Source organism: Caretta caretta, chromosome 3 (assembly GCF_965140235.1).
Source record: "Caretta caretta isolate rCarCar2 chromosome 3, rCarCar1.hap1, whole genome shotgun sequence".
In the NCBI taxonomy this organism is placed as follows: Eukaryota; Metazoa; Chordata; order Testudines; family Cheloniidae; genus Caretta; species Caretta caretta.
This window is the reverse complement of record NC_134208.1, coordinates 158,374,440-158,402,155: the sequence shown is the minus strand read 5'-3', so window position 1 is coordinate 158,402,155 and position 27,716 is coordinate 158,374,440. Positions and strand designations below refer to the sequence as shown.

The following is a 27,716-nucleotide window of genomic DNA, read 5'->3' as shown; positions in this document are numbered from 1 at the left end:
AGGTGCAGACAGCTGTAGGCTTTGGCAGTGCAAGGAATGTCCTCTGAAAGAATCCATTCTGGTCTGGAAGGGACTGTACTGGCTAGATGGCAATCTCAGTAGAGGTGTGAAAGATTGAGCGGGCAGTATATGCTGAAAACCTCTGAACTGAGAGTGTGATCCCTCCAGGTCAGGCTTGCCCATAGGATAGCATATGGGAAGCTTGCACTTCTACCCCAGAGTATAAACATACCTAGGAGTGGCATAATCTTGCAAATGCTTACCGGGTCACCATGCCGTCATGTGAAAGAGGGAGGAGAGACTATAGTGGAATGAGAGAGCACACAGCAAAGAGATTTGCCATCATTGGTGTGGCTCTCTCCTTCTCCAAACCCACTTCAGATGTTTCCAGGGTTTGCAGTTCATTTAATCCACTGGGCTGCTTTTAGTAAACCCGCTTGTGCTTGTACTACACTTGTAACTAGAGTAGTAGTCTATAGTGCTGTGAACATGGTAACTTTCAGGAGCACTAATTTCACTAATGCAAGGTGTGTTGGTTTTATGGACCCTACTATATCACGTAGGTCAAAGGGCTGCCTTGTTAGCTATAGACATGGGCTACTTAGACATGAACACAAACCCTTTTATCCCTCTTGCTTCCCTCTCCGTGGCTCCCCCAGTATTTGTCACTGGAGATGTTTAATGTTTGCTTCAGTTTACAGTTTGCATGATACATTGTGTTCACTTGGAAAAACATGAGCTTCTAGAGGCTATAGGGACCAGTGCCCTAGAAATACCTAGATTGGAATTTGTGGGATGCTGATTTCTAGCATGGTGAAGGTTTTCAGGCATCAAATAAGTTATGTTCTTATTTTCTTTGGTAGCATCAACCTCTCCTTGCTGAGTTTCACTGTGGATTTTTTTTTCTCCCAATCATGCAGCTCAGTGAACGGGCCCGAGAGCGGAAGGTGCCAGTCACACGGCTTGGGAGACTCGCTAACTTTGGAGGTGAGGGGTGTGTGTGTGTGTGAGAGAGAGAGAATGGAGGTGAGGGCCTGGCACTTGTGCATGTATTTTTTGTATTAGTCAATGGCCATGAGGGTGCTGACGGTGAGGCATCAGGGAAGAGCTGAGTGCTGCAGTAATGAACATAACCACTTCTGTTCTAGTTAAGGACTCATTTGGGTGTGCCTTACTACAAATGGGTGGTTTGGATCAACGCTAAGCTCATGCTGCTTTATTATGGTTACAGATCTCCTCCACTGATCTGAGTGGAGTTGGAGCAGGGATGAATCTGACCCATATGCAGTGGGACGCGTTGCAGAGGCCAAATCCCCAAAGTTGATATGTGCATGTTCTCAGACCCTGGCTCTGTCACTTTGTTCTCTCCTGTATTCTCTGGCTACCATGCAGCAGTCTGCCTCTAGTGGAAACACATGCTAGTCTTAGAAGTTCTGTGTGGAGGATTTGGTAGGGTGCTGCTACTCTTCTTGGTAATACTCTGTTCCTTCACCTTTCTGTTTTTTGTTTAGTTACCTGTTAGCCAATAAAAATGCCTCTGCTCCTGCAGACTTGCATCCATTTTTTTTGAGAGAGAGAATCCTTCCTCTGGTTACTTCAACAATATGAAGTACTCTACAGTAGCGTGCCTTAGTTTGAACTGATCCATACTGTTCACTTGACTGTTGGCCAGATGTTATGAAATGTATTATTCTGGTGGAGGGTGGGGAATTTATCTGCAGAACAGACATGGACAATGTATTTATCTCATTAGTAAAGAACTTTCTAATTGGAAGATATGAAGGGCCTGATCCTACAAGCTTTCTTTGTGAAGAATTCTCACTGAAATCAGTGGGATTTCTGTGCATGAATTGCTTGCAGGATTGGGCTCATACTGAAAGAATTGGTGCTTTTTAAGATGGACCTTTTTATAGAAGTAATAGCTGGCACTTGCATAACACATTGCATCTGAGGATTTCAAAGGGCATAACAAATGTTCATGAAACTACACAGTATCTCTGTGAGATAAGGGAAGTATTACACCCAGATTATAAATGGGAAAACGCTCATGGAAGTGCATGACTCCCAGTCCCCTATTCTATAATCATTAAACTTGCAGCCTTTTTTTCCTTTTGCTTAGATGTGATCATATTGTTTACAGGTAAATGCAGCATAATTACATTGTGAGTTTTCTCTCAAGTAGTGATTTTAGAGCTTGTCCTCACATCTATCAGGACTTCACAAAATCTGCTTGAAACACACAATCTAGACATCCCCAAATGTTTAATACCGTGAGGTGGTCTGCCCAATACTTTTCAGACCTGCCAGTGCACAGGAGTAGTTCCTTAGCCTACTTATATTGGAGAGTGTGCATAATATGCTTGCTGGAAAGAGCTGGAAAGGAACAGTTCCTTGCAGTGTAGCTTTGCTTAGGATAAGCAACACTTAAATTGCAGAATGCGGGGAGAAGACTCCTACCACCTTCAGGAAATCTGAACTCTGCATTTCAATGCAGGGTTTCTTACCCACCTCATTCTGCTCTGCCGCATAAAGAGGACAATGCATCACGATCCACTTCTTGGAATAACAGCATCTCTTTAAAAACAATTTTTTTTGAAGCTCTGAGAGCATACAAGCCTCCGCAGATTTGAAGCACGGACATGGGTGCTTCTTGCACCCTAACCCATGTTTTGAGGAAAGCATGTTGCATTACTGCTGTCTGTTCATTTTCCATGTAATCAGATTTATTCTAGCTGCCTGCTGACAGCTGCTTGATGTGAAATGGCAACTGTCCATGCTGTCTGTCTCTGGACTTTCAGTACTGTAGGCATACAGCTCCAGTTCTTTGCATCCAAGACTGTGTGTCGTGAGGAATGGCTGACTCCTGCTTCAAGCTGGAAAGTTACCCTGAGAGGGTGGGGAGAAGAGAAGTGAAACTTCTTTAATAATAACAATAATAAAAAAAAAAGAGTGGGGGTGGGGAATACATTGTTTACAGCCAGGGCCATTTGGAAAACATTCTTCTCCATACATCACTCTCCTTTCTGAGGTGCTTGAAATTGAGGTCAAGAACAGCTGGGCTGTTGCTTTCAGCCTGTTCTTGGTTCCTGGTTTGCTTTTTTTGGATCTTGGTGAAGGAACAGAGGGGGTTTTGTTCAGTTTCCCCAGGTTCATGCCTTCTTCCTTGATAGTGTCAGGAACTGATGAGCCTTTTCTGCAACAGTAGGGAGAAGTATGATCTTGTCTGTGATCTTGTTAGCCTCTAATAGGTGTCAAGCCTCAGGTGGGTTGATTCAGTACCAAAGCCTCTCCTTTTGGTGGCTGGGTGGGATGGCTAATGTTTGAAAGGGTCTTTCTCCTCTGAAGTAGTGAATCAGAATCAGGGGAATGATGGATCATCTGGAGTAAGAGGGAAAGCTCTTTAATTAAAGGACCTGGGTATTGGCTGGCTTGAGAGATATAACTGTAACTTCAGAATACTTCAGGCAAGTGTGAGGTCTGTTATGTGTGGAGACGTGGCTCCGTTTACAGTTAAAAGCAGCTTCTGTACATTATTTACTCTAAGTTTAGAACTGTTTTTGGCCTGCACATGTACTTAATAATAACAGTATACTGTAAATCCATGTCTGGTAACTCCAGACAATGGTTTTACTTGGCTTGCTTTAATCTGATGAGGTGAGTGCCCTCTTCTAATTAAAACTTAATACTACATTTTAAAACTCTGGTGCAGTGTACACCGCACCATGTGAGATTCCTTGAGCTGCTCCGCAGCAGTAATCACAGTAACTTCAAAGCTCAGGGTCTGGTTATTGGAGGTGCTGAATGCTTACAGTTTCCATTGAAACTGTTGTGAGCTGAAGAATCTCTTCACTTTGAAATTGTCCCTCAGTTGCTTAAGAGAATTGGTACAGCATGTGGCTCTGGGTATGGGAGTTGTGGCAGGAGTAAATAACAAACAGAGAGCTTATTAACTGGCTAGAGCCAGGCATGTTTCTCAGATCTGTGTATGCTCCTATTTCATATCTGTGCAGTAACACAGGTCTTAAGTAAGGGGCAGCTGCCAGTAAGACAGCAAAACAGTCACTGCTGATCCAGGGTAAAATCAGTAGGGAAAACTGTTCACCTACTAATGTCTGTTACGAATATAGGCTTTTAAAAAAAGGATATAGGTAAAGACTTGTTAGTTGTCCTGATTAGGAGTTTTCTTCAAGAAGACATGACCAGCTTAGGGCATGATCCGCTGTTCACTTTTGCCTTGCTTGTAAATGCCACGTCAGCTCCAAACTGTAGATGGCCTCCTGCAGGAATTGTAGTATTCACAGAGCAGAATCAGGCAGAAGTGGCAAGCCAGGTCAGCCTGTCTGCTGTTCAGAGAATTAAGTGTGACTCACTAAACCAGGGGTACTCAATAGGCAGACAGCAGGCCAAATCTGGACTGCCAGAAGCTTTTGAATGGACCGTGGAGTCTTTTTATTTACTTATTATCATTGTTGTTTTCATATTATTTTCTCTGGAGTCTGGACCTTGACTATATCTTGACCAAGAAATTTGGACCTTGACAAAAAATAATTGTTGACCCCTGCACTAAACCATCACCAATAGCTGAGGTCAGCAAAGGAGGCCCACAGTAGCTGCTCCCATCTCCTTGCACATGCCCCTGTCTCTCTGGAGGTTCTGAATGGCTATTACTAGCCTTTGAGGAGAGGGCAGCAAAGGTCTTACATGGCGTTCATCACTAGTACTGGATACCCCACAAGTCTTCTGGATGTCATCTCCTGTCTCACAGGAGTGTTGTGAGAAGTATTTCTCCTGTTTTTATATGCAAGGAGCTAAGGCACTGGGCACATTAAGTGATTTGTGCAAAGTCGCAGAGGAAGTCTGTGACTGAGATGGAAATAGAACTCTGCTGAGAGTCCTAGACCAGTGCCCTATCCAGTAGACTAGCTTTCCTCTCAAAGAAGGCAGAGTAAGCATAAGGCAAAATAAATGCCCCATGTCAGAGCTCAGACTAGTAGATCTGCTGAAGAGTTCCTGTAGCTACATGGTGTTGTCTCCCCTCTACATTTCCTTTCAGCTTGCACTCTCAATAGAAGATGTGCTAGAGACAGGAAGACTGCACCTGGGGTGATCTAAAGAGAGGTACCAGTTACACTGCTAGCGGTTGGGAACTGCTGCAGAAAGGAGTCTGAGCTATGCTGCAGAACAGAGGCAGAGCAGAAGAGACAAAATGTTGAACAGTGAAGGGGAAGCCCGAGGGTGACTATACCTCAGAGATTAAATAACACCACATCTACTTTGTTCTTATATTCCTTAGACTGTTGAGTGGTCAAGATTGTGTGAGAACAAGAGTGCAGTGATCTGGCAAAAACACTTGGCATTGGGATATGATCCTTTTCTGTTCCATCAGCTGCCTGTTACAATACTTAGCGGTGGTAGTGGCTTTGCTATCCCTGTATAGAAGGATCATTGCTATTGTCCATTGGAGTCTAACCTGAATTCTAAAAGCAAGGAAACTATCAGTGAGTTCTGAGTTGTTTGTTCTCCCTGAACTTTGAGAGAGGTCTGTACATGGCAATGATCTCATTTGAAGATGCATATGGGATGGGGAAGAAATTTTTTGAGAGTATATTTTTTTAATAGGTGGGGTAGGTTTCTGCTAGAGAGATGATTATGGATTAAAAAGATGTGGAGTCTACAGAGTGGCATTTGACCTTTCTCTAACTTTCTTGAGGAGGGACAGTAGCAGTTTAGTTCTCATTTTTATTATGAGATGGGAAACTTCTGATTTATTAGGGAAGGATGGGTGGGGAGGTGAAAACCTAGGTTAGATTTCAACTCTCCCTAGAGCAGTGATTCTCAGCCTATTTACCATTACGCAGCTCTCTACATAAAATGTAGGCCACATCCACACTATATACTACTTGTATATACAGGCTGCAGCTGTGTGCTGATTGGGCCGCGGGTTGAGAACTGCCCTAGAGTATACTGAAGTGAGTACCGTTGGAACTGCCACTTTTCTTTCGTCTCTTCCACAATAAACCAGACAGGTGCCTTTCTTTTCCCCCTTGTGAATTTTTGAACAAGTTGGACATATTCTGGAGAACATACTGATCTTCTAGCTGTCTTATTGGAGCCCTCGTGCCGAAATGGGAACGCTTGAGGTTTCCGTAACAGAGGGTGTTAAGTACGTGGTCTGTTGCTGTGAGCTTGCCTGAAATCACAGCCTTTCTGGGAAAAGAGGTGTAGACTGCCTTAAAGTTTGAGGATTCTTCCCTGCAGTGTGTGCATAGAATGCTATGAACTAATTGGAATTTAATGCTGACTATATAAGTAAATTCCTTCATTGAACTTCGATCTCTCCTCGCTTGCATTATACATATATTGGTTCTGCTGAGCTTAGTGTGTAATTGAGGGTATTAAATGCTAGAAATGTCCAGTGGAGTCATTCTAGCTGTAATTAGTTTCTGAGCAACTTGCCACAAAGTACAGGCGCAACCATAATATATGGGGTCTGTTCTTTTTATTGTAATACAAATATTTCCAGGACTGATGATTACTTTGTTTACATTTTTGGGGGGTGAATTTAGTGCTCAGGAAGCTAGTAGGAATCAATGCCAGTGGCTAGATTCGTGCTGTGCAAAGCTGTCTCACGCAGATGGTCAATCTGTCCTGCATTGCAGCACACTGTATAATGCTTGCAGTGTACAACATGACCATACCCAGAGCACATGCTACTAGAGGGGAAAATACCTTTCACTTTCAGAGCTTGGCAAGCTGTGCATAGTGGTAGCAAACTGTTAAGCATCCATCAACTTTGTTTTGTCAGTTGCTCAGTGAGTGCATTCGTTTTGAACAGACCTGCTTTCAGGATGGCTCATGTTTTGATTTCAGTTTGTAGCATAATGGGAACTAGCAGACACCTGGCAATTGTTTAAAACAATACACTGGTGGAAAAGAAAGCTGTAGGCTGTAGCCCTGAAATTACCCATATGCCTGGGTAAAACCATAGATGACAGTTACACTTTATATTTTTCAGAGTGGTAGTTGTGTTAGTCTGTATCAGCAAAAACAACGAGGAGTCCTTGTGGCACCTTAGAGACTAACAAATTTATTTGGGCATAAGCTTTCATGGGCTAGAACCCATGTCAGCAGATGCATGGAGCGGAAAATACAGGCGCAGGTACAAATACATGAAAAGATGTGAATTGCCTTACCAAGTGTGAGGTTAGTCTTACCAGACAATTCAATTGACAGCAGGATACCAAGGGTGGAAAAATAATTTTTGAAGTGGTAATGTGTGTCTGAAATGGGTCACTCTCATTACCACTGCAAAAATTATTTTTCCTCCCTTGGTATCCTGCTGTCAATTGAATTGTCTTGTTAGACTAACCTCACACTTGGTAAGTTTTAGAGTAGCAGCTGTTAGTCTGTATCCCTAAAAAGAAAAGGAGTACTTGTGGCACCTTAGAGAACAACAAATTTATTAGAGCATAAGCTTTTGTGAGCTACAGCTCACTTCATCGGATGCATGCAGTGGAAAATACAGTGGGGAGATTTTATATACACAGAGAACATGAAACAATGGGTGTTACCATACAGACTGTAACAAGAGTGATCAGAAAAGGTGAGCTATTACCAGCAGGAGAGCGCAGTAGAGGGGGAAACCTTTTGTAGTGATAATCAAGGTGGGCCATTTCCAGCACTTTACAAGAACAGTGGGAGGGGAAATAAACAAGGGGAAATAGTTTTACTTTGTGTAATGACACATCCACTCCCAGTCTTTATTCAAGCCTAAGTTAACTGTGCCCAGTTTGCAAATTAATTCCAATTCAGCAGTCTCTCGTTGGAGTCTGTTTTTGAAGTTTTTTTGTTGAAGAATTGCCACTTTTAGGTCTGTAATCAAGTGACCAAAGAGATTGAAGTGTTCTCCGACTGATTTTTGAATGTTATAATTCTTGACATCTGATTTATGTCCATTCTTTTACGTAGACTGTCCAGTTTGGCCAGTGTACATGGCAGAGAGGCATTGCTGGCACATGATGGCATATATCACATTGGTAGATGCGCAGGTGAACGAGCCTCTGATGGTGTGGCTGATGTGATTAGCCCCTATGATGGTGTCCCCTGAATAGATACATGGGCACAGTTGGCAATGGGCTTTGTTGCAAGGATAGGTTCCTGGGTTAGTGTTTTTGTTGTGTGGTGTGTGGCTGCTGGTGAGCATTTGCTTCAGGTTGGGGGGTTGTCTGTAAGCAAGGACTGGCCCGTCTCCCAAGATCTGTGAGAGTGATGTGTCATGCTTCAGGATAGGTTGTAGATCCTTGATTTGATGGAGAGGTTTTAATTGGGGGCTGAAGGTGATGGCTAGTTGCATTCTGTTATTTTCTTTGTTGGGCCTTTCCTGTAGTTGGTAACTTCTTCTGGGTACTCTTCTGGCTCTGTCAATCTGTTTCTTCACTTCAGCAGGTGGGTAATGTAGTTGTAAGAATGCTTGATAGAGATCTTGTAGGTATTTGTCTCTGTCTGAGGGGTTGGAGCAAATGTGGTTGTATTGTAGAGCTTGGCTGTAGACAATGGATCGTGTGGTGTGGTCTGGATGAAAGCTGGAGGCATGTAAGTAAGTATAGCTGTCAGTGGGTTTCCGGTATAGGGTGGTGTTTATGTGACCATCGCTTATTAGCACCGTAGTGTCCAGGAAGTGGATCTCTTGTATAGACTGGTCCAGGCTGAGGTTGATGGTGGGATGTAAATTGTTGAAATCATGGTGGAATTCCTCCAGGGCTTCTTTTCCATGGGTCCAGATGATGATGTCATCAATGTAGTGCAAGTAGAGTAGGCGCATTAGGAGACGAGCTGAGGAAGCGTTGTTCTAAGTCAGCCATAAAAATGTTGGCATACTGTGGGGCCATGCAGGTACCCATAGCAGTGCCGCTGATTTGAAGGTATACATTGTCCCCAAATGTGAAATAGTTATGGGTGAGGACAAAGTCACAAAGTTCAGCCAGCAGGTTTGCCGTGACATTATCGGGGATACTGTTCCTGACGGCTTGTAGTCCATCTTTGTGTGGAATGTTGGTGTAGAGGGCTTCTACATCCATAGTGGCTAGGATGGTGTTTTCAGGAAGATCACTGATGGATTGTAGTTTCCTCAGGAAGTCAGTGGTGTCTCGAAGATAGCTGGGAGTGCTGGTAGCGTAGGACCTGAGGAGGGAGTCTACATAGCCAGACAATCCTGCTGTCAGGATGCCAATGCCTGAGATGATGGGGCGTCCAGGATTTCCAGGTTTATGGATCTTGGGTAGTAGATAGAATACCCCTGGTCAGAGTTCTAGGGGTGTGTCTGTGCAGATTTGTTCTTGTGCTTTTTCAGGGAGTTTCTTGAGCAGATGGTATAGTTCCTTTTGGTAACCCTCAGTGGGATCAGAGGGTAATGGCTTGTAGAAAGTGGTGTTGGAGAGCCGCCTAGCAGTGTCTTGTTCATATTCTGACCTATTCATGATGACGACAGCACCTCCTTTGTCAGCCTTTTTTATTATGATGTCAGAGTTGTTTCTGAGGCTGTGGATGGCATTGTGTTCTGCACAGCTGAGGTTATGGGGCAAGTGATGTTGCTTTTCCACAATTTCAGCCTGTGCACGTCGGCGGAAGCACTCTGTCACTCCATTCTGTTGTTTCGACCTTCAGGAGGAGTCCACCCAGAATCCTTCTTTTTGTAGTGTTGGTAGGAAAATCTCTGTGGGTTAGTATGTTGTTCAGAGGCGTATTGGAAATATTCCTTGAGTTGGAGACGTCAAAAATAGGATTCTAGGTCACCACAGAACTGTATCATGTTCGTGGGGGTGGAGGGGCAGAAGGAGAGGCCCCGAGATAGGACAGATTCTTCTGCTGGGCTAAGAGTATAATTGGATAGATTAACAATATTGCTGGGTGGGTTAAGGGAACCGCTCTTGTGGCCCCTTTTGGCATGTAGTAGTTTAGTATCATTTTTCTTTTGTAGAGAAGCAAAGTGTGTGTTGTAAATGGCTTGTCTAGTTTTTGTAAAGTCTAGCCACAAGGAAGCCTGTGTGGAAGGTTGGTTTTTTATGAGTATCCAGTTTTGAGAGCTCATTCTTAATCTTTCCCTGTTTGCTGTAGAGGAAATAGCTCACCTTTCCTGATGACTCTTGTTAATCTGTATAATAACACCCATTGTTTCGTGTTCTCTGTGTATATAAAATCTCCCCACTATATTTTTCATTGTATGCATCCGATGAAGTGAGCTGTGCTCATGTAAGCTTATGCTCTAATAAATTTTTTAGTCTCTAAGGTGCCACAAGGACTCCTCGTTTGTTTTTTACTTCATATTTTGACACCAGTGGACTGTCTCCCACTCCCCCAACCCCCCCCCGAGGTGCTGAGCAGCTTCAGCTCCTGTTGACTTCAGTGGGAGCTCTGGATGCTCAGCACCTCTGAAAATAAGCCCAGGAATGTATGGATTTTGTTATAGAAGGCTGCCAACTATTCAGAGGTAAACAGTCAGGTAGTGTAGGTCTAAAACCACAGCCTTTGGGGTGGGTGGATATGTAGAAGAAGTTTGGAAAAGCAAATATTAATAGATTTTCTTGAAATTAGTGTCTTGTTAGGTCTAATCAATCCATCCCATGCAGTATTTGTAGGCTTGGCAAGATTCAGTATTTTTTCCTAATTGTGACTGTTAAGATAAAATTTTTATTTTTTAATATTTACAGTTGCTGGAAATTAAGTAGGGTGTAAGATTGGGGTTTAGGGCAGTGTTGATAGCGGGGTACAGGCAGCTCCTAGTGGCTCCCTGTATGGCCAAGGGGCTCAAGACACCTGGGGTGCAAGGTGTTGGGGAGGCTGTGGTCTGGGCATGGCAAAGCAGCCATGTTTCCCATGGAAAAGCAGCCAGGAAGCAAGGAGGAGGGTGGGAGCCATCCCTGGGTACTGCTGAACAGTTCCTGCTGAGGGATGGCTCCCACACTCCTGGCTGCTGAGTGAGTGAGCAGGGCCTTCATGGTGGAGCTGCAGAGGCTCTCTGTAGTTGGGTGGTGACATCAGATCCCTGCAGGCACAAGGGGTAGGAAAAGGTGGGGAAGGGCAGCCTGCGCTCTTGGCATGGTAGAGCAGAATCCTAGGGCCATGAGGAGGAGGAGGACTTAGCCATTCAGCACCAAGGTGGCCTCCCCTGTGGTGGGCGCTTTATCCTCACAGTCCTGGCTGTGGGGTCTCTGTTCTGCTGGGCCAGGACAGTAGCCATGCGCCTGCAGGGATCCATTGTCACTGGCCCTGCAGAAGCTCTGTGAGCCCATTGCAGTCCAACTATCACATGAATGAGGGAGTGGGTCCATGATAGCAAGGACTCTGCATTGCAGCAAGGCCAGCGACACCTGATCCCTTCGGGGTAAGGAGGGGAGGCTGCACTCCCACCAACTGTTATTGATCAATATCTTTTTGTCGATTTCAGTCTGTCAGCTGATCTTTACCCACATCTATCTGTTTATATCAAATCCTGCCAAGCCCAAATATTTGCAATATTTGCTTGGTCATGTTCCCCATAACCCTTGTTGTGAGCTAAGAAATACCCTAAAGAGCCCGTAAACAATGAATGCTGAATGAGTTTAGTGAAAAAGGAAATGTAGTGTTTTAAAAATAAAGCTCAAACTAGTCCCTAGTGTAATTCTGTTGTAGTCAATGGAGTTGCACACCAGTGATGAATTAGGCCTGTGCTCTTAAATTTTTAATTTTGCAACTTTCCAGTAAATAACACAGGAAGGGGAATAGAGAGAGACATAAAACTGTGAAAACTCAAGATTTAAAAAAAATGGTGTAAGCCTCAAGGACCAGTGAAAGGCACCAGGTCTTGAGGAGTGGACTGCCTGATGTGCCTTTCATGGGAATAAGAGTCTTCAAGTTATTTAAAATATTTTTACTAGGTTGTTGCTTGGCTTGTTTGCTTTCTTGATGAATGGAGTGGGTTTGCAGTACAGTCAGTTACTGACTTTGCGGACTTTGTTGCTGTATAGCAACAATCAAAGCAGCAGGATCCCACCCACCCTAGGGGCACTTTCTTCCCTCCCCCACTGTGTTTAGACCAGTTTTGTATATTGTCTTATTCCCTGTTACATTTCCAAATAGTTCATTTTATCAGCAGACCTGCTGTGGGGTTTTTGCACTGAATTTCAGTATAATGCTCATAGGACAATAACTCAGTCAGGCTCAGACCACCACAGTAATGCTTTTATAGCCTTTAAGTCTTTAGGGGCTGGAGTATGAAAGAACAGCTAAGGCTTAAGCTTGCCTAAGCCTATGTTTTGTTTTTTTCCTTCTCCTGTTTTGAGCAGTTGTTGGCTGACACTTGTTAGTTGTTTTCTGCTAGAAAATCCCACAGAATTTTCCAATTTAAGAAGAGCTACCTTTAATAAACTCCTTTTTAATCCCTGGTTTCAGAGTAACAGCCATGTTAGTCTGTATTTGCAAAAAGAAAAGGAGTACTTGTGGCACCTTAGAGACTAAATTGGTTAATCGCTAAGGTGCCACAAGTACTCCTTTTCTTTTTTTTAATCCCTTGCTCTATACAGTGTAAATCCTTGCAGCCTTTTTGCAGGGTGAATTGTTGTGTTGTACTTTTTAAAATTTGGATTAGAAACTCTTTAGGGTGTGGGGTGAAGAGCACTAGGCCAGATTCTGATCTCAGTTGTACTATCGTAAAGCAAAAAATACTTCTCAGTATGCTAGAATTTCTCCTGATTAACACTGGTAACTGAGATAGAATCTGGTCCCTAGTCTTTCATTTGAGTGGGATACTGTAAAGACAAGTTAGAGCCAAACTAGTTCAGAATTGCAATAACAATAAAACAGAGCTCTTAATGGGAGTGTTACCAACAGATCTGGTGCTGAATGAGCTATATCTTGGAGCTTGACATCAGCACTCCTTCACAACCTAGAAAATTGCCTTTTGGTAAGGACTCTTTGCTCTCTTTAAATCTTCCTGTCTGATTCTTTTTGCTTGGTACTGTTCTGTAATATAGTGCTTGCTATTTTAGGTGTATCACCTAGAGAAGGAGGAATTTTTCAAGGAAAGGTTTTATAATCAGAAAATGCTGATTCATTAAGAAAGTTTCTCAGGTCCATGTTGGGAAGGAGGCCATAGCCGATAACTCCTTCTTGTCTTGGACCTCAGAAACCTTCCCAATGAATTGGCATTTTCTGATCTTTAAAAAACCTTTCCTAGAAAAATTCCTCCATCTGTAGTTGGGAGACCCAGGTTTGAGTCCATGCTCTGTCTGATTCAGAGGTGTCTTTTTGTTTGTGGTTTCTCTTGTGGAAAAACTTTGAAAGGTCTCCATCTTGTTCCAGTATGGAATGAAAACAAATTCTGAAATCAGTATTTTTCATGAAATAGAATTCTTGTTTTCTGCCCATCGCTAGTGTCTGCACTCTACTGGATGGAGTCTGACATGTTTGAGTGTCTTCATGTTGTCCTTCAGTGGCTCTAATAGTGTTCCCTCTAATTTTTCCCACGCATATATGGAATAAATTTTATGTGCACCAGTATGGAAGTGATGTGTCATATTGGTACAATAATGTGACACATCACTTCCATGTTGGTGCACATAATAAAATTCCTGGGGGGGGGAAGGATTTGGATTGTGGAAAGGGGCTCCGGGCTGGGGATGCGGGTTCTGGGGTGAGGCCGGGGATGAGGAGTTTGGGGTGCAGGAGGGTGCTCCAGCAGGGAGAGAGGACTCCCACCAGCTCTCCCCACAGCAGCACCTGGACTGCGGGGGAGAGGCACCTCTCCCTGCTGCAGCAGCTTCAGGGCTGGAGCCCACCTCTCCCTCAGCTGCGGCCGGTCTGGGCCAGGGCTGGGGAGGGGGAGCAAGAGGGGTGCCCCTCCCCTGGCTGTGGCAGATCCTGGCCAGGCGGGTTTCCTGAGTGCCTCCGCAGTACTAAATAGGCTGCTGCGCTGCCATGCAGCTTACAGGGAACTTAGGCTCTAACCTATATTGTCAAGTTGTGCCTGGTTGGGTATGTTTGGTTGTGGGAGCAAAACAGCCTTGGTTTTATTCCCTGCTATCAGCTGCTGAGGCTTTATGGCTTCACAGTTATTCAGCATGAGGAAGGTTATTGTCCTGTAACTAATTATCTGAGAAGTTTATTATGGTTTATAGCTTCAAAATGCTTACCTTTTTAAAAACATGTTGAGATCCTCTAAAAGATGCTATTAAGTGCAGAGTTTTATTATTTAACTTACGTGCTTCATATATTATCAAATCTCAGTACAGGAGGTTGAAAGTTCAGTTTGAAAGTGAACTGCCTTATCAGAATAAAATATGTAAACAGAAATGAAATCAGTCAAAGAAAAATAGTCATTGCTGGTTAATGTTTAGTAATAAGCCACTGTAATGTCACTGGAGCTGCTTGTGGCGATGCCTAAACTTGCACTGGTATTTAGGTTGTGGAGAGGTTAATGTGTGAGATAAAGGTGGAGCTATGCTCCAAGTGGAGAGTACATATGATATCAGTTTAAAATCTTGCAGGGAATTAGAATTAATTGGGAGGAAGGAGAGAGACCCCTTATGCCAAGAGTGTCAGCTGGTTTGTGCCCATGTTTGTTAAACTGGTGCCACAGAACTTCTTTATTTTTGATACACAAGTACCCTCCTGTCTCCCAGCACAACCGTATTAGTTGCCCTTGTGTGTCTGTACATCTGTTGTCTGGCTGTTTTGTATCAGTGCACTATGGGAAACTATCCCATGGTGCTCAGCAGGGGCTAGAGTTCTTGGAGGACATGCATATGGAACATCTGCTAGCCGTATGTGGGGCAATGCATTCTGGGATATTCTGATTGCAGAGCTGGGATGTGGGGCTGGCTGGCTTGGTTAACTTAATACCATTGGGGTCCCGATTTATGCAGCAAAATAAATGTTACAGTCTGAAATAAGGAAGGAAGCCAGCCCATACCCCTAGCAAAGGTAGTGTGCAGTTATCGCCATAGCTCTTGAAGTCCCACTTAGCTTATGGGGGGGAGCACTGATTTAAGTGCTGCACAAGTTCTTGAGGAGACAATTACAGTACAGGTGGCATTCATAGATTCCAAGGCCCAGAAGGGACTGCTCTGATCATCTTAGCTTGACCTCCTACATCAGTGGTTTTCAAACTTTTTTTTCTGGCGACCCAGTTGAAAAAAATTATTGAAGCCTGTGACCCAGCAGAGCTGGAGATGAGGGGTTTGGGGTGTGGGAGGGGCTCAGGGCTTGGGCAGGGGGTTGGGGTGCAGGGGGGGCTCTGGGCTGGGGGTGCAGGCTCTGGGATGGGGATGAGGGGTTTGGGTGCAGGAGGGGGCTCTGGGTATGGGGGGGGGTCAGGGCTGGGGCAGGGGGTTGGGGTGCAGGCTTATCTCGGGCGGTTTCCAGTCAGTGACACAGAGGGGATGCTAAGGCAGACTTCCTGCCTGTCTTGGCATCGCAGACTGCGCTGTGCCCCAGAAACAGCCAGCAGCAGGTTCGGCTCCTAGGCAGAGGTACCAAAGCGGCTCTGCACTGCTCTATCCTGCAGCCACCACTCCCCCAGCTCCCATTGGCCAGGAGCCAGTGCTCGGGGTGGGGGCAGCACGAGGACACCTGTGTTTGAAAACCCGCAGTTTGAAAACCACTCTCCTACATAACATAGGCCAGACCTTGTTAAACCATGTTGATGGCTTGGACACAATTGGCATTTAGACCCAACAATGTTGCTACCTGTTTGAGTGTGATTGGTTGTCTTATTGTGTAGATTTGGCTTAAGCCTCTGCCCTTACTATTGAAACTTCGCTAGCAACCTTTGCGTCTGAACGTTTGCAATTTCCTTGACGCATGTGAACTATTATCAAAAGCAGTATTGTAATCTGCCTTCTCAAATAGCCTTCCTCCAGGGTGATGTTTTAAAGCCTAGCTACAACTGGAGTGTGGAACCCTACTGCTTCACTCTTCTGCAGCATGCTTGTGAGCTGAGTATTTTAGAACTCTTAAGTCAATAATAATATAGCCCTGACATGCCAGAGTGAATGAAGAGACCTAGGAGAAGGGTGGGTAATTGTTAGCTTATATTATCATAAAAGCCAGACTCTTGTAATCAAGTTACTTTTGTACATTTATAAATGCTAAAGTCTTGTCTCCCCATCTGTAGGGAAAGCTAATATTTCTGCAGTCCATGCAGTCAGGGGCTGATTACAAAAGAGCTCCCTCTCAGTATCCTCTGAATGTATTAAATGGCTTAAGCATATACAGATGGCATTTTTGTGCTCATTCACCACTGACTTGCTTTTTTTCATCTTGTTTTAAAGGACTAGCTTTTGGTCTTGGCATTGGGGCCTTGGCAGAAGTTGCAAAGAAGAGCCTTAGACCTGAAGAACGCAATGGTGAGCTCTTTGGTGTGCTTGTTTTGAACAGAAAACCTAGTTGCTTTCTCTTTTTTTAGGCATTCTCTACTATGTAGAAGAATAAAATCATGAGGTCTGTAAAGGCTGTGACTCTGATGCAGTATGTGAGGAGTGGCGTTTTTTTCCCCCCCAGTTTCTTTTGGTTGAGTTAATTTCTTTTTAACCTCATAAGGTTTGTCTAAACACAAGTTGTACCGCTTTGCCAACTTACCTTGTATGGACACAGCTAGATGGGTGTAAAGGCGCTTCAACTGATCTAGCTTATTCCATAAGGAAAGGGGAGTAAGCTCTTCTGATATAACTATTCAGGTTAAAAAAACCGAAAAAACACACCCCTGACTGAAATACTTATACCAGTACAAAAATGGATAGTAGACCAGGCCTTAATGTCTGAAACCATGTGGTGTTAGTGGTTGAAGTAATAAAGACTTGCTTGACCTTCAGCAATATTCTATCTATTTGATATTCAGGTGATGACTGCTGTAAAAAAACATGGGAAAATAATTTATTCAGACACTAAATTGGCATTTCACTTCTTTCAGTATCTTTCTCATGACTATTCTATAGACATGCATAAAGAAAGGGCTATGTGCCATACAAGCAAGTTTATACCAGACTTTGCATTTCCTCCTGTCTTCCTTGTTTCATCCCCAAATTTAAGAAAAGGGATACTGTTTCTGGGTATGTCTCCTTTGCCCACTGACATTGGTCTGAATTAACATGTTTACTGCTTTTCTGCACCTGTATTCTAGCTGGGAGAGTTGCTGCCCCATGTGATGGTAGGGAACAGCTAGTGCAATCCATAGTACTGAGGTGCAGAAGATATGAACATGATATTTTTTCCTTCTTTGGAAAAAAGCAGCTTACTCAGGGCTTGTGGCTAGGTAGATATTCTTGTTTTGGTTTCCTATTCACAAAAGCTTGGATCAGATGCAGCATCACTTTCCATGAAGTTCCTGCCTGCCATCCAATATCCCTGCTGTTATATTTGACTTGACACAATGGGGGTCTTGGTACCACTCATGTTAACAGAGTTGATGGTGTAGCCAATGTTGGAGCTGAGCATCTTTCTGGCTCTTGCCCTTTGGTTCTGACCACCGTCCTTGAAATCCTGGCTTTTGTAACTGGAGGCTCAGTATTCCTAGAAGGAAATGAGTCTGCTTAGATCTAAGATGCTTGGGCAGTTGTGTGTCATATCAATAGGGAAGTCATATCTATAGTTTTGTTTTTTTTTTTTTAAATTGAGCGGGGGACAGGAATGAACTGGACATTGGTTTACTTGCAAGTTCCATTTCATGTGATAGGGAGGGAAGGATGGATGGATGGATGGGGGACATAACTAAGAAAATGACGCCTGATCTGTGTGTGTGCGTGAGGTTCCCTTTGTTAGCTATCATTGACCTCCTATATAAAACTCATATGCTGGCATAGGGCAGCACCATCCCACCTAGCAGTGAGATGGCCCATTCTGGGAAGCCACTCCAAACACCTCTTTATTTTCTTAATCACCTCAGGAGCTTCTTCATCTCAGATTTATTTAATACACTTAGCATTACAGCAGTGCTCAGAGGCTCCAGTCAGATCAGGGATCCCATTGTGGTAGGTACCATGTGAACAGAGTAAAAGATATTCCTTACTGTTAAGAGTTTACAATCTGGAAGACAAGATGCAGCAAGTGAGTGCAATAGTGGAAGAAACAGGGAAGAGGTTGATAATTACAGATCATAGTTATGTAGCTTTGCACTGTAGCTAGTCCTATATGGATTCAGTTCAGTTAAATATTGGATATCCCTATTGACAAGGTGGTAGCTTTTGATGGGCATTGTGGCAATGGTGGATCTTGAGGGATTTGGAGGACAGGATAGTGGTATTATGGATTAATTTGGGGAGGGTGCATTCTTTGCACTAAGGCACTTGTGGGAAGCGGCGGGGTGGTACAAGGAGGCTGCTATTGCTGACTGAGAATTTGATCTGGGGAGGGGGACAGGAAAAGTGATGCAGTAAGAAACTGAGAGCAAATGAGTAGATGGGGACTAAGCTGTAAAGGTTCTTGAAGATGGCAAACAAGAAGCTTGTATTTGTTCCTGTGGTGAAGAGGGAACCAGGGCAGAGATTGAAAGAAGCAATAACCTGGTCAGAACAGGCCAGGATGAGGTTAGCAGTAATATTTTTGAACTGAGTGGGGAAAAGTTACTGTCAGGGTTTCAGTAAAAATTGGAAATGAGGACCAGAGTGCATGCTAGTTTTATGGGCAGTGAGGAGGCCAGGTATTTAAAGGTGTACCAGAGGAAGATGAAGCCATTTCCAAATCTTCTAGATGTGCAGGTCTGGAGAGAGGATGGTATCAAAGATTATTAGACTCAGAACTCAGTGCCTTCCCACAGCCCTTCTGAAGGCTTGCTTATATGGATCCTCCATGTGTCTTAAATGAGCATCCTGAGATATGACAGTCTCATGGAGCTGAATCTCTTCATTCCCAACCTCAGCACTGTCTGCCTCTTAAAGTGATAGAATTGGAAAGTAAACATGTGATCACGTGGGGGCAGGGAGATGAGGGTGAAGAGGGGAAGGCTTCCACAACCAAGTTTGATTTATGTTGTTGTTGTGGCACTGGCAGTTTCAATAAGGTAGACTTCTTATCAAGGGCAGTTGGCTGCAGGCTGTCACAAGGAAACCACCCACATCCTTGCTGGATTCTGCATGGCTCTAGAAGGAATTATTTTGTACAGGGGATCTACAAACTAATACAGCAGCCTCATGGCCTCTAAGCAGTTAAACAAATTCATATTCCTTATCTGTTGTTGTGGCTTGTTTAAGGAGTTTAAAGGAGGTCAGAGATTCATGGTAACAAAACTTTCTTTTGGACTTCTCTACCAGTTCTTCCACTTTTAACCTTAAAAATATAAGAGAAATGTCATGTTCTTGTTTTGCCATAAATAGCTCTTTTGTTTGCCTTACCTTGGTGTCTGGCTAACCATCTGTCACTGAGGCAAAGGTTACAGAGTAAGTTAGATATGGGAAATGCTTTTAACCATTGCAGGCTTTGTGCAGTGGGTCACCCCTGGGGCCATATCGTAAGCTCGCTCCCACAATATCTGATCGTTACCTGACCCAAAGGTGGATCGGGTGCAGACTGTCAGAAAGGAGATATGGTGGGGGGAGATGAGGACAGGGCTTGCAAGCCCTTTTATTCTGGGTCCATTGTTTAACTTCCCTTGCTCAGTCTAATTTGAGGTGCTTTGAAACTCCCCATGAGGATGGCCAGGATTGTCACTGTGTGGGGATAGATTCCAATTCTGCCATGTGCCTTGCTAGGAGACCTCTGATATTCTTCTATTATAGTCTCTCCCTTCCTAAGCTTTATGAGACAACATGGAACTCCGCTCTATTGTCTCCAAAGTTTTCCTGACCTCCCTCTCAAGCAGCCCATGAAGTTAGTCACAAGTAGAGTTCAGGTTCAGAGAATTGACTCCCTTGTCATATTTCACTCTTGTGTTAGACTATTTTTTGCCCTCCGTCCTCCTTTTTTTTTTTTGGTTAGGCCGCTGCTTCTGCTTCTCCTTCCAGAGCCTGTTACTTAGGTTGAGAGGCAGATTGCTTTCTCTGCCCAGTTGTGGGGTTGTGAAATTGATAACATGGAGGTGCAGCAAGAGAGACTTTTGATTACAGTGCACACAGAGCAATAGCATTACTTGGATCTTGTACAGCTGCAGCCCCAATAAACATGGCATCATTTCACACCTTGCATCCTTTCCAGCTAGTGCTTGATTCCAATGTTGTTGATGCTGATCATATGCTACATGGATGCCTTCTTTTGAAGAGTGTTCGGATACCACGATGATGGGGGTGAGGAGGGCTTGTAAGCACAGACACGAGGAGTTTCTGCAGTAGCATTTGCCTAAAGCCACATCTAAGAAACAGAGACCAAATACTTGCCCACTCAGCTGTGACCATTTCTTGTGATGCATTCAAGTGTGTTTACTTTGGCTTTTAAACAGACTTGATCACTTCTTAAATCTTTCAGATGTTGCCATTTCAACTTGGTCTCCACAGAAACATCACTGATGTAGACTGCCTAGGAGCTGCACATTAATCTGCATGTACCCTATCCATAACCTCTCTCTGGCAAGTGCCACTGATCTTTGGTTCCGTTACCTGGTTGCAAGCCATGAGATAGAGAAGGTATCATGAACTCCTTTGTCTTTGGGCCTTGTACCAGCATATCACAGGGCTGAATCAAGTACAAAGTGTACTAAATGCTTCACATAGCCTAACTGCTGGGGCCTTCAGCACCTGTTGGTCTGGTTTGGGGTGTGTGTGTGAGGGAAGGATGGGGATAGTGACTTTAATCCCTTTTTCAGGTGGTTAAGTCTAGGCTTCGTCCTTCATGACAAGATTCTCTTGTATCTGAGACTCTTAGTAACTCCTTGTTTCTGGAAAATCAGCATAAACTTCTGAAGCTTGTATGAATTGGTGTGGAGGAAAATGTATCTCTTATAGTAAGAGAGACTGCATATAGACACATCGATATGGCACACAATGCCATGCTGTTACAAAGGCCTGGATTTATCCTCCACTCCAGTACTACTGAATTCATCTGCTGTGCTATCAGTGTGTTGGGTACAATGGACCACCTCTCACTACTGTATTGTTCTTACTGTGATTGACTGTGGTGGCATCAGTATGATGCTGTAAATGCTTCTTTCCCAGTATAAATCTCTTTCTGTCCTGCTAGGAGGCACCTGCTACTCTGCCAGGCATACTCGATATATTCTGATCTCCTACTTAACCCTCTCTGCTGGTTTCCTCTTAAGTTCCTTAACTGGTAGAATAAGTACAGGAAACTAAGCCAAAGTGCTCCTAGTTCAGAGGCTTTGCTTTGAAGCGCATATTTAAATCTGTGAGGGCTCTGATTTTTTTTTCATTTTAATATCCCCAAATATTGCTATGCTTGTTGGACCTACAAGGATGTTGATGAGTGCTGAAGATTGAATCCCTGTCCAGTCAGCTGATGCTACAGTGTGAAGATGGGCCAATCTCTTGGAGACAGAATGGACAGTCTATAGCAAATTTCTCCATGGTATGGTGGTCACTTTCCACCTGTGCTCATCTGTCAATTTCTCATTGCATCCTCTCCTGCTTTCCTCTCTCTATATAAAGGTTTTTTAAAAAAACACCACCACAAATCAAAAACTAAAGCCTCGTGCAAAGTCCGGAGAGTCCTTGATCTGTGAAAGCAACAGTTGTCTGCAAGGGTTAGTTTTTGGTTGCTCTGACCTACGTTGCACACAGGCACTATCTGGAATATATGTGAACAAACTTGGCTTGGCTTGCAGAATCCTTGAAGGCTTTTGCTTGCAGCACTCATCACCTTGTCTGTCAAGTTGCTTGTATCTGCTGCGAGATGGAGACTATCTCCAGCTTTAACTGAGGAAGGATTGCACTGCTGTTTGTTTATATTTTTCTCCTTGCCAGGCACCTGCTAGCTGGGCACTTGCCAAAGTGAAAATACAAACATTGCAGAATTATGAAACTTGCTGGAGATGATGAGCTTTGAATCTGTTCCTTAAAGTGAGAAGGGGAAGGGATTTTTTAAAGAGAAATTGATACTTTTCTGCAACATGCAGAAACTGCAGTTGAGATTTTTTTTTGAAAAACTCTAATATTACTTGTAAATTCTAAATGCACTGTCCGTAGCCTGCTCTGTAGTTTGAGCCAAGTACTGATAGTTGTAAGAGTGTCTTAAGCTGGCCTTGATGGAAAATGCAGTGATTGAATAAGGTGGTGATACTTAGGCCTGGGCTACACATGGGGGTGGGTGGGTTCAAACTAAGATATGCAACCTGAAATTGCGTAAGTATCTTAGTTCGACTTACCTGGCTGTCCTCATGGCGGCGAGTCGACCGTAGTGGCTCCCCCGTCGACTCAGCTTACTCCTCCTGCCGAGCTGGAGTACAGGTGTTGATTCGGGATCGATTTTATCGCATCTAGATGAGATGCGATAAATTGATCCCCGATAGATCGATCACTACCTGCTGATCCGGTGGGTAGTGAAGACGTACCCTTCGTGACTAGGGCATTTGGACCAGGCATCGAAGATCTGGGTTTTACCCTTGGCTCTTCCATAGATCTGCTGTGTGACTTTCAGGAAATCATTTCACCTTTCTGTTCCTCTTTCTCCTCTTGCCCTGTCTCTTACCTTCAAGGCATTGATTATCTCCCAGTGTGTTGACAGTGCATAGTGAAATGGGACCTCAATCCTGGTTGTGCCTCTAGGCACAACTATAATATAAAAGATTAATGATCAGAAAAGTGACTCTAACATGTCTCCATACCTGTTTTCTTGTATTCCAGGTCAGAGACCGGTACTGCTTGGGCTAAAGATCTTGCCACCAGCCAGTTTGTTTCCTTTTTTATGTTCATATCTTGCTGTGTTCCTACCACTAGTAATCCTGTCCATTTATCCACGTGTTTGGGTCGCACATGATCTCTGCCCCCATTCTGATTAATTTAGCACAGTGTTTCTCAACCTATTTGCCATTGGGGGCCTCATTCAGTAATACCTGTGTGGCCCCGAGGATGTCCCATGGGCTGCAACTCTGTGCTGATTGGGCTGCAAGCGGCCCACGGTCTGCAGGTTGAGAATCGCTGATTTAGCAGTTGTGCTAACCTCTTCAGCAGAGCTGTACTCCATTTTTTTCACACCCTTCTCTGTTCTTGGTTTCTGAGCCCCTGTTCCATCATACACATTCTCTTCAACCCCCTTCTTTCCGTGTGTGTGTGTTGTAGGTTAGGATGTGTAGGGCCTGGGGACTCGACAAAGGAGTCACTTTTTCCCTCGAACCATGAACATGTGCTGATAAAGGCACTATCTGCCTCCTGATGCCCAGGACACATACTGATGCTCTCCACTGCTGAAACCCTAGTTATAGGAGTAGAAAGTGAGGGTCTCCAGGCTTTAGTGCTGCAATTCCTTCAACTTTAAGGGAACCACTTTATAAATAAAATCTTGGCTCTTCTAAAAAGGGAATAACATTGTTATTTCCAGTATGGAGCATGGATGAGTTTCACTGTCTTTGTCAAGCTAGCAAATTAAAAATAGCCCCTTGGGTCACCACTGACCTTCGCAGCAGTCTCACTATCGCTGCACACTGTGTGTATTATTTAGAATGTGTATTTAAAGCACAAGGTTGGCATAGGTGTTGGAACAAAGTTTTCAGGAATAAAAAAAATGAAACGCTGCCTCCAGACAAAATACCCTCCATTGCTGGCAAAGGAGACCTTGGCTTCAAGGTCAATTTTACCTTTATAAATGGCTTAATATTACAGTGGTGCCTTCATTGTGCTAGGTGTTGGGCAAACAAAGAGCTGCTTGTGGCTCTCTGCGTAAAAGGCTAGCAGTCAGCCTTTCTCAGGTAGAGTCAGTGGTGAGCTGAATTTTGTCTCTGGAAATGCTCTCTTCCTTCAAATGGAGGGAGTGACAACATAGCTAAGTTCTAGGCTGTGTCCCCATGTCCCAGAGCTGATGCAAAGCAGACAGTCCTCAAAAAGAAAAAAAACAAAACTCCCTGTGCAGTGACTTGCTCTGAGGGAACAATCTGTTATCCATTTTTAAATCAATCTAATTGTAAGGAAAAAATCAGCTGTGATCGTTTAGGATGAGAACAGTTATGCAGCTGAGACCAACTTAAATTTGGAGGTGGCTGGGCTAATTCTGGGGTTGGAATGGTGGTTTTAGAATTCTTGGGAACATGTACTCACATGGCTTGCATAGAGAGAAGCTTAGCAGTCAACTTCTGGGGGAGTTGTGTGGTCTCGTGGTTGGAGTACAAGGCTGGGATTCTGGACTCCATGTTGTCTTCCTGTCTCTGCCCCCAGACTTTTCTCTGCATTTTCCCATCTATGAAACAAGGGTGAAGATGCTCACAATCTTCATGACCTGCTTTGAGATCTAGAGATGAAAAGCTGTGTATAAGAGTACAGGGTTATTTCTGTCATTGAGAAGAGCTAGCCTACCTCTTCCATTTTTGCCTCTGTATGAACTGAAGTGGCTTGAGGGTGTATTCCATAAAATGTATTCAGTCGTCCCTTTAAGCCTGCTTTTTTCCTTTTGTTGTGCCAATGATTCCCTTTCACCTACTGTTCACATAAGGACAGGTTTCAGAGTAGCAGCTGTTAGTCTGTATCCGCAAAAAGAAAAGGAGTACTTGCCACAAGTACTCCTTTTCTGTTCACATAAACTATCTCCCCTTTTCAAGTCACCTTCTGGGCTATGTCCATTTTTAGCACAGCGCATAAACAGGCAACACTTCATTGTTAATGACAAGGCTGACTTATGTTCAGGTTAGTGTTTGTGTGGTTTTTATTTGTTGGAGAGAAACGTGCCAGGAAGAAGTGATGGAGTGCTATTGTTGGGGATTTTTGTTTCTCTGATAAGGTTGTTTTTAAGCTACTAGGGTTCATTAGCTTCTTGGAACCACCTTAATCATTAACTGTTTTCTTAGCCTGCTATATGCAAAAGGGGTGTGTATATGTGATAAGAAAGGGTGAGATTCAGACAGACACAGGGATTATTCAGTTTTCATGGCTCAACTGTATTTTGAGCCACTTACGTGCTGGATTATTTACCTTCTTACCCTCATGGCTGATGATCTAGAAGCACTTTTTGGCAGGAACAGTTAAAAGCCAGTGATCTTTCGGAGGTGGAGATATTTCAAATGTATCTCAAAGCAGATCTAAAAAGCCTCCAAAACTAATACTAAATCCTCTTGGATTGGGCAGGTCCAGGAGACCCTGCTGTCTTTCAGGAGAGAATCATTGAAACCAGGATCCTGAGCAGTGTTCGATTTTAACTTTTCCTGTGTATGCAACAAATGACTGCATGAGCCCCAATTTAAACCTGAGCCTGGTTTCTCTCCCTCCTCCTCTCGGTTCTCTTTCCTGTTCAATCTGCTACTCTGTCACTTCTTTCATTCCATGTCCTCCACACATGCACCCTCCCACACTCTTACTCTGTTGGGGCAGAGGGCTGAAGAAGTCCTTGCCTCCTTAGCTGGCAACACCAGAAACAGCCAATGGAAGTGGGAGCGGCAGAGTCCAGAAGAGGGCAGTGCCAGGCATGTTCCATGCACATGTTGCCTGCCAACATTATGCACCGCTTAGGGGGAATTCTGATCCTGACCACTTGTGCCTTTGTCTTCAGCAACCATTCTTTGTGGGCCTTAGGCATGTTGACCGGGGCTATGTGAAGGAAGGACTCTGATTGTGCAAGTGCCTGTGTATTTGGATAGCAGGTGCAGGTTTGTGACCTGGTTCTGGCTTCTAAACTGGACAATCCAATGAAAAAGTTCATACCAAACCATGTTAAGTCAGCAGAGTTCATTATGGAACAGCCAGACTTGTCTGGATCTCACCTCTCCTCCAGCCAGCCTGGGTTCCCTCCTCTGTCTAGTTACCTTTGCTCAGCACTGGGGGAGAAGCCTCTCATCCTGCTGTCATTAGATACTACACTGAGTACATAGTACTCCTTTTTGGCTTCAGCAGCTGGTAAGTCTGTTTTCTCCCCCTTCTCTCCCACCAGTGTCCTTAGGTAATCCCTTTCTGTCCAAAATTGGTGTGGTGGTGTGTACACATTCCATGTGCAGTCAGTGTTGTCTAAACAAATATCTCATTCTCAGGGAGGAGAGGCAGTGACATGCGCAGACCTTTTGTAGCTCTGTGCACAGCCCTATGTTACAAACTTGACTTGCAGTACTTCACTAGAACAAACCTGCCTGTCACTTGGCTATAGGAGATTTAACTGGTAGGTTACCCTTTGATCCTTGTTGGCACAGTCCATCACACTGACAGGGCTGTGCTTTCAGGGAAGTAGACAAGTTCAGCAGGAGCCATTGCAGATCCTGTGTTCCCAGTCTTGATGTCCTAGACAGAACTGCTCCTTCTTGGCATTTTTTGGCCTCTGGAAGGAAACTTGGACTGTGACTTGAGCTGTTAAGCCACTATCTCCCCCTCCTCCCCCATCCCAAAGGAGGAGTGTTCTCATGGTTTGTAGCAACTAATTGTTACAAACTGAAGGCTTGTCACAGGTGTCTGTAGGAACCAGCAGTGAGCCTGTCCAGTGGCAGGTTTTGCCTGCTCAGTGGGGGAGCTGGATCATGTTGACATTGGGCCTAATTATGCTTTAATGCTGGTGTAATTGTGAGTAAGACCAACAGGATTTGGCTTATCTGTAGGGGAATGGGTCTTAAATTCAGACAGAACAGTGAGATCTTAACTAGCTTGAGCTGTTGCTCTGTTTAAAAAGCATAGTAGAAGTGACAGAAATTAAAGCTAGAGTCCCCAGTTAGGGGATGGCTAAGTTGTCCCCCACAAGTAAATGCATAAAGGAACTGGCACCATAGTGGCTGGAAGACATTCCTCCTCCTACATCATTCTGGGGTCCAGCAGGCCCAGGACCTGAAGACTACATCTCCAATAGAATAAAATGCATGTTGTAGAGTGAATCAAATGAATTCAAGAATTTTTGAGTCTTAAAATAAAAATCAGCTTGGGGTGAAAAGTAGGTAGAACTGAAACATCCTGCATAGTCACAAATACCCGGAATGATAGCAGGCATCTGACTAAGGAATCCTTTGCAGTGAACATCACTGAGTGAGTGACCTCAATAACAACATCTTAACCAAACCCCACAGAGCTGGAATTGAGATGCAGTTTTTCTTAGTTGAAAGGAAGTTAAAGCTGCAAGTATGTACATATTATCATCTGTTGCAAATTACTTGATAGTATAGAGTGGGGACAGACTTGGTTCTGCTGTTGTATCTGATGGCATAATTGGGTCAGCTTGCACGGGCATTTTGTTCTAACCTGGTCTAGGTCCCAAATGAAGAGAGAAGGTTGACAGTCTCTGCTGTTCACTAGTCCTAGCGGATGCCAACTCTTTCTCTGCTCTGTTCAGGATGGCAATGTCAGGGCCATATTTGCCTTTGCTCACTTGTACCCTGTGATGTTTTGGGATCACCCAGACCAGTAAGGGGTTCTGTCACCACCTGCCTTGTAACTTTGGGTGCCTTAATGCTGTGCTGGTGTGACTCAGCCCTGACTCCAGTAGCCATCCTACAAGTACAAGGTCTCACCCTGGCTTCCGCCTGCTCAGTTACTCCTTGCAGGCTGACCCCAGCAGTCCTTCCAGTCCCAACTCTCCCCAAATCCATCTGCCCCAAGCTCTTAACTACCAGACTCTTGGAATTTTCCCTTCTGGTTTGTCACCCCTGAAGGTGTGAAAACAGCTCCCAGTTATCAGTTCATTTTGCCGTGCAC

General features: G+C 44.1%; 1 protein-coding gene across 4 annotated transcripts in view; it reads left to right on the top strand.

Moving 5' to 3' along the window:
- Window positions 1-27,716, top strand: part of COQ8A (coenzyme Q8A) — a 144,469-nt gene that overhangs the window by 31,492 nt on the left and 85,261 nt on the right. For all 4 annotated transcript variants that reach the window (XM_048843370.2, XM_048843367.2, XM_048843368.2 and 1 more), the window contains 2 exons: window positions 921-987; window positions 16,305-16,379. In XM_048843370.2, coding sequence (XP_048699327.2) covers window positions 921-987; window positions 16,305-16,379 — 142 coding nt within the window. The remainder of the gene's footprint in view (window positions 1-920; window positions 988-16,304; window positions 16,380-27,716) is intronic.